The sequence below is a fragment of the Dama dama genome, chromosome 12 (assembly GCF_033118175.1).
Source record: "Dama dama isolate Ldn47 chromosome 12, ASM3311817v1, whole genome shotgun sequence".
Lineage (NCBI taxonomy): Eukaryota > Metazoa > Chordata > Mammalia > Artiodactyla > Cervidae > Dama > Dama dama.
Genome location: NC_083692.1, coordinates 22123077 through 22129906, shown reverse-complemented (window position 1 = coordinate 22129906; position 6830 = coordinate 22123077). Strand labels below are relative to the sequence as shown.

Here is a 6830-nt window from a genome sequence, read left to right as displayed (position 1 = left end):
GTCATTGCTTAGGAGGTGCGAATGTTGTGGACCCCGGCCTCCCAGCCCCGAGCACCTGACGGCTACGCCCATACCATGTCCCGCCCCTCAGCCCCGCCCACCTCGACTCAGGGTCACTGGGGCCAGCGCCGTAAAGAGGTCCCGCCCCGCGGACACCTCTGTCCCCGAACCCAAGGGGTGTTGTCAAGGGCGGTCCCGGAAGTGACGCAGGGACGCGCCCTCCATTTTGTGGGACGCCAGAGCAGCTAAGTGCGTCAGTTGTGGAGAGACGTAGACGAGTTGAGTCCTGGTCTGCGGGGAGGCGGCCGGCTCTATCGCAGACTACGGACCTCTCTGGGTCTCAGCTGCCAAAGATCCTGTCCGGTAGGTGAGTGGCTCACTTTGAGGGAAAGGCTTCTCGGATCGAGGCTTCTTCATGGCCGCTCAGATCGCGAGTGGTCAGGGCTGCTCTCTGTGCGGAGGACGGCGTCCAATGAGCGCAGTTTATCCGAGGTGGGCGCTGGGGCACGTCTCCCTTTGGGTATTGTGTGAGGGGACCTGAAGGTGGAAGGGGGGTCCTGGGCAGGGTCGTTTTTACAGAGGGGTCATGCGCCCCTCCCTGCCTTTTTGTTTCATTGTCTGAACCCCGGGAGTAGTGGGCCGAGACCTTTGCTCGGGGTGTGGTCGGGGCTGTCCCAGGGTGGGTACAGTGATCCGGAGCGGTGGGGTCGGGAGAGCGGGAGGGAACGGGGGGGTTTGGCACGCGCGGTTCTCCCCACCGCTGGCTCCGAGGCCGCCATTTTGTGGCTGCTCCGCGGCCACCCGCCGCCGTCTGCGCAGGCGCGGCGGTGGCGTCGCGAGATTCCGGCTTCCACCCGCTGTGACGCTCCCGGGAGGCGGCGACGCGCGTGCAGCCCGTCGCCATTGGGCTGGCCTTGCGGAGGGCGGGGTCGGCTCCGCCCGCACTTCTCGGCCTTTCCTAACTGCGGCAGATGGGAGGGGGCCAGAAGAGCCGGGGAGAGTGTGCGGCTGCGCAGTTCCAGAGGCGGCAGTGGGCGTTGCGGTTGCTGCGGTCTGGGCCCAGGGAAGGATCGTGTTGGGAGCCGAGTTTTAATTTTGTCTGCAAGGGACCCGGCCTAATAAGAGGCACTCTTGGCAATCTTGTTTATAACATCACCGGGTAAACATTTTATTTTATGCTGTTTATGTTTTTGGTCCCTTGACCAGGCATTCCTCTGACATTCACTGGTACTATCTCAATTGAATTTATTTCCTGACAGAAAGTACTAGCCGGACATGAGTGGCTGTCGAGTATTCATCGGGAGGCTAAATCCGGCGGCCAGGGAGAAAGACGTGGAAAGATTCTTCAAGGGGTATGGACGAATAAGAGATATTGATCTGAAAAGAGGCTTTGGTTTTGTGGTAAGTGTTTAGAATTGGTTGAATTATCTATTGGTAGTGGGTAAAGATTGTTAGAAGCAGTGCTTTTAAGTTTTTTGAGTCCCAGCAGAGTATGTTTGGGAAATAGGCCTTCTTAAGGTAGTGAATTTTCTTAACGGAGAAAAGAATTTAACTCCTGGCTGGAGAAATCATTTCCGGTCCCTTTTTGATTAGGCTTATCTATATGCTGTTGTCATTAAGATACTCTTTCACAGGTATTGAGTAGTTTTAATGTGTTGCAGAATAGAATTTTAAAGCAGTGTTAGGCATTATATATATGTGTGTGTTTTAGGAATTTGAAGATCCCAGGGATGCGGATGATGCTGTATATGAACTTGATGGAAAAGAACTTTGCAGTGAAAGGTGATTATTTTTAGTTTTATGACTTAGCACTCTGACGATAAGCTAGGTATTGGGCTAGATATTTTTTGTAAATAGATCTCTTATGTAGCTTAAAGTGGATAATGAAGATTTTTCTTCCTTTCCTGTAGGGTTACAATTGAGCATGCTAGGGCTCGATCTCGAGGTGGAAGAGGTAGAGGACGCTACTCAGACCGTTTTAGTAGTCGCAGACCTCGAAATGATAGACGGTATGTGATTAATGGTGGATGGCTGCTTTGAACAAGCATTACTGTAGGAGGAGTCTTGATGTTCTAAAGTTGTTAGCAGAAGTGATTTTGCTGTATATGTATATCAATTTTGTCATTCATGTATTAGTCTACTGTTTCTAATAAGATTGAGTCATAAAATGATGCAGAAACTGTTGGTGGAAGTCAGTTGAATGACTTGTCGTACCTGATTGCTTGAACTTGCCCACAACTGAACACACTAGGTGCACGTTGCTGCATTTCTTCCATTGTGAGTACTCATTTTCTTCCTCAGAAATGCTCCACCTGTAAGAACAGAAAATCGGCTTATAGTTGAGAATTTATCTTCAAGAGTCAGCTGGCAGGTTTGTTGAAACACAGTTTTGAGATATTTTGATGTGGTTTTTTAAATATTAGTGGGTAGTTAATGTTTTTATTAATTTTTATTAAAAGTAGTTTTATCTATAAATGGACTTTTAATTGTAATTTTAAAATTTTAATTAAATGTAATTGGGGGATATTTCAAATTTTAATGTTAGTGATCAAATGTAAATGTTTTGAGGATATATTTTCTTGTTTTTAAAAATCAATTTTAACCAAATATTAAACCCTTTATTTGCCAGCCTATCTGTGTCGTTGGCCTTATGACGAGGAGTGCCTGTGGGTTATCCTAATCGTTGTCTTGGTCACTCTTGGTTGGGCCTGGTTGACTTTGCCAGTCAGCTCCTACAGTGATCAATTGGCCACCTCTAGATCTGTGTTTGCCGGTCTAGACGTAATCGGTGCACTTCTTGAAGTGCCAGGTTGCAGCGATCCCAGAGCGCTGATAACGTGATCTGATCCCTAAGTTGAGAGCTGTCTTCCTGTAACGCTTCCGAATAAGAGGTCCTGGTCGAAAAGAGTTGAAAGATTCGAAATTAGGTGGTCGTTGGAATCCTGATCGCAGTAAAGTGGTCCTTGGTAACTACACAAGAGTAGAACCTGTCTGCATCCGCCAATAGTCTGCTAATAGGGAGGGCTGTGCGATTAAAGGCTTCCATCGATTGGGTAGTGTCCTTCAAGTGGGTGGCGAAGAGCCAGTCGGGCATATGTCATGAAGGTTTCTCCGACCGATAAATGGTTTGCTGCTTGACTAGCCTAGGGAAATAATAATAAAGGTAAAGTAAACTTTTTTAATGACATATGGGGCACAAAATAACTGGTGTCTTGTAAATGTTCTGTTTTTAAATATAAAATTTCTACTTTAGTCTTTACTTTAAAAATATGTATTGTTTCTTTTTGTTTTTTTGTTTGTTTTGTTTTTTTCCTTTTGTATTGAGCTCAGTATAGACTAATACTACTTTAATGTTAAAATCTAAACTTCCTCTGGCATTTTGCTTAAAAGCAATATGCTATTTGCTTATTTCGTGCCCTGATATATATTATTTTAAAATTCTGATAGACTACAAGTGTGGTAAATACCATGTTTGTACTTTATCTAACATCTTCTCTTTCAGTAGTCTTGTTTTTATACAATGTGGTTGTTTGTGTGTCACGTTTCCTTTTCTCTGCTTAACTCAATTATCTTGTGTTAAGGATCTCAAAGATTTCATGAGACAAGCTGGGGAAGTAACCTTTGCGGATGCACATCGACCTAAACTAAATGAGGGGTGAGTATATATTGGCGTATGAGAGCCTTTTAAAATATTCTGAAAGTTGTACTGTGAATGTTAGAGGTCTCAAAATTTGGACATCCTGAAATGCAGCAGTTCTCAATCAGGGTTGAATTTGCTTTTCAGGGTACATATAGCAGTGTCTGAAGGCATTTTGGTTGTCAGAATTGAGGTTACTACTTGCATCTTACGGGTAGAGGTCATGTTGTTCAGTCACTAAGTCATGTCTGGCTCTTGGCAACCCTAAAAACTGCAGCACGCCAGACTTCCCTTTGCTTCGCTGTCTTCCACAGTTTGCTCATACTCAATGTCCATTGAGTCCGTGATGCCATCCAACCATCTCATCCTCTATCATCTCCTTTTGCCTGCAGTCTTTCCCAGCTTCAGGGTCTTTCCTAGTGAGTCAGCTTGTCGCATCAGGTGGCTAAAGTAGAGGTCAGAGATGTTATTGATCTTCCTGTAGTGCACAGGAAAGCTCACTACCATTGAATTATGTGCCTTAAAATGTCCACGGTTTGGAGGTTGAGGTATCCTGTTTAATAATAGCAATAGTAAAATGAACATTAAAAAGTAAGTAAACTAGACTGATAATGGTTTGTGAGATGATAAGAAGTATGTAACTTTACAAATAGTGTATTTTTTCTTTGTAGGGTAGTTGAGTTTGCCTCTTATGGTGACTTAAAGAATGCTATTGAAAAACTTTCTGGAAAAGAAATAAATGGGAGAAAAATCAAATTAATTGAAGGCAGCAAAAGGCACAGGTATCTCTAATATTTTTAAGTCACAGTTTTATTTAAGGGATTTGTGGGGCCTGCTACTTAGTTTTGTTTTGTTTTTTTTTTTCCTTTCTAGTAGGTCACGAAGCAGGTCTCGTTCCCGTACTAGGAGTTCCTCAAGGTCTCGTAGCCGATCTCGTTCCCGGAGTCGCAAGTCTTACAGCCGGTCCAGGAGCCGGAGTCGGAGCCGGAGCAAGTCTCGTTCTGTTAGTAGGTCTCCTGTGCCTGAGAAGAGCCAGAAACGTGGTTCTTCAAGTAGATCTAAGTCTCCAGCATCTGTGGATCGCCAGAGGTCCCGGTCCCGGTCCCGGTCAAGGTCCAGATCAGTTGACAGTGGCAATTAAACTGTAAATAACTTGCCCTAGGGGCCTTTTTTAAAAAAAAAAATCCCAAACCATACTTGCTAAAAATTCTGGTAAGTATGTGCTTTTCTGTGGGGTGGGATTTGGAGGGGGGTGGGTTGGGCTGGATATCTTTGTAGATGTGGACCACCAGGGGTTGTTGCAAACCAATTGTATTAAATGTCTTTTGATAAGCCTTCTGCTCACATTTTTGTGAATGTCTGAAGTATATAGTTTGTGTATATTGACAGAGCTCTTTTATTACTAAAGCAAATTTAATTTTTTTGTACTAGAAAAATTTTGAACGTTTTAGTTCCTGGTTATTCAGATAATGTTAATGCAAAATTAGTTTAATGCCTCAATTAAACTAATTAATAGCTTTGGACAGTTAAAAGAGCTCTTAATTTGCTTGTACATAAAGGCTTAATATGAGTTTTCCTTGTTAGGGTTAAGGGTGTCCACCCACCCACCCTTTAACAGCTGTCTGGCAAAGACGTTAAGACAGCTGTTTGTTATTGATAATAAAAGGTTATAAAACTGCATTTGTGTGTTTGTCTGAAGGAAGTATGGCTATCGACTTCTCCTTCCCCATGCACTTTTGATGCATTTAAAATCCCTCATCAGGAATGCTGTAGCAGTGAGGTAGGTGTGTGTGTCCTAGTCATGTCCAACTCTTTGAGACTCTATGGACTGTAGCCTGCCAGTCTCCTTTCTCCATGGAATTTTCCAGTCAAGAATACTGGAGTGGGTTGCCACGCCCCCCTTCAGGGGAATCTTCTTGATCCAAGAATCCAGTCCACACATCTCTTATGTCTTCTGCATTGTCATGTGGATTCTTTACCACTAATGCCACCTGAGAAGCCACCTTAGGTATGGTGAGCCTTTTTTTTTTTTTTTTAAATTAGTACCTTTGACATTTCCAGGCTAGTCAAAAGATGGATGAAGTGTGAAGTATTGAAAGCAAATGATGACTCAGTTTTTTATGACGGTTTCCCTTGTGTGTTGACCCTACCTGATTTTGGCATCAGGTTACTTAGGTTTCCATAGCCAAGAGAGGGACAGTTTGGGAAGCAGATTGTAAAAGTTGATAATTCATGCCTAACTTAAAGGTTGTAAAACGATTTTGATGGTCCAAGATCATTCCATAAAACTTAAAAATAACTGCATGTAAATGCTTTAAGAGGCTTTCACACATGCATTTTCTTAATAGTCCTCAGACATGGGTGTAACAATCTGTTGACGGGAAAACAGTTGGTAGGGAAACTGCTTAAGGTTCTACATCCACCTCTATTAAATGTTAGAGTCCTATATCTGTAGGAAATTAGTTTCATTGTTTCTTCTAGGAATATCTCAGACTCTGATTGAATTCTAGTCAAGATAAATACTTGTTAAAATAACTGAGTAACACTTAATAGCTCTGTTCTTTGCTTACTTGTTAAAATAACTGAGTAACACTTAATAGCTCTGTTCTTTGCCTATGTAATGTCACTGAGTCCTAAACTACTTAACTATTAACATGTAGTATTTATACATATGTATGTATAATTTTATTTTTTTGATACAAAATTTTCCAGGAGAGCCAGGGCCTGGAACAAGTAAATGGTAGATTGGTATTAGAACCCTGGAAGTCTAGTTCCAGAACCCCAAAACCATATTTACCTGCCCTAGCCTTTCAGGGGTTTTGAGGAAAGCAGAATTGGCAGCACTAGGAACAGATTGGTCTTCCCCAGAGTATGGCATTTGATAGTGGGAATCTGTATTAGGGAGTGCATTTGACAGTTGTTGGTATAAAAGCTTTCCTGTGTTCAAGACTATAGAACTTAGACCATAAAATTGTGAAGCTGATCACAATTCTTGGGAGAGTTTGTGTGGTATACTTGTTGATTCACTTGAATGTGGGGCATTTTCTAGTTATCTCTGTGGGAAACCTAGGTTTTTTTCCTTTATAATGTATCTGAAGGGTGTACAGTTCAGTCGGAAGTTGCTGATTGTCAGGTGGAGAGGTGTGGTTATTTTCCCCCTTAGATTTTTTAGATATGGTAACTCAGAAGGTCT

At 42.9% G+C, this 6830-nt stretch overlaps 1 protein-coding gene across 5 annotated transcripts; it reads left to right on the top strand.

Moving 5' to 3' along the window:
* The first annotated feature begins 205 nt into the window (after positions 1-205).
* SRSF5 (serine and arginine rich splicing factor 5) lies at positions 206-5317 on the top strand. 5 transcript variants are annotated; one of them, XM_061156789.1, is made up of 8 exons: positions 206-363; positions 1260-1401; positions 1712-1782; positions 1911-2009; positions 2302-2371; positions 3582-3655; positions 4309-4419; positions 4511-5317. In XM_061156789.1, exons 2-8 carry the CDS (start codon positions 1276-1278, stop codon positions 4776-4778), a joined length of 819 nt encoding a protein of 272 aa, XP_061012772.1. In that variant the 5' UTR covers positions 206-363; positions 1260-1275; the 3' UTR covers positions 4779-5317. The 5 variants fall into 5 exon arrangements, with proteins under 5 accessions (XP_061012772.1, XP_061012775.1, XP_061012771.1 ...); XM_061156792.1 differs by having other exon boundaries at positions 210-367; positions 4514-5317; XM_061156788.1 differs by having other exon boundaries at positions 210-367.
* The last annotated feature ends 1513 nt before the right edge of the window (positions 5318-6830 follow it).

Excerpts from the sequence above, each read along its gene's own strand:
- SRSF5 (XM_061156789.1), top strand. The coding sequence starts at position 1,276 with ATGAGTGGCTGTCGAGTATTCATCGGGAGGCTAAATCCGGCGGCCAGG. Across the intron at positions 1,402-1,711 it reads AAAGAGGCTTTGGTTTTGTG|GAATTTGAAGATCCCAGGGA; the intron begins GTAAGTGTTTAG and ends TGTGTGTTTTAG. Across the intron at positions 2,010-2,301 it reads AGACCTCGAAATGATAGACG|AAATGCTCCACCTGTAAGAA; the intron begins GTATGTGATTAA and ends TTTCTTCCTCAG.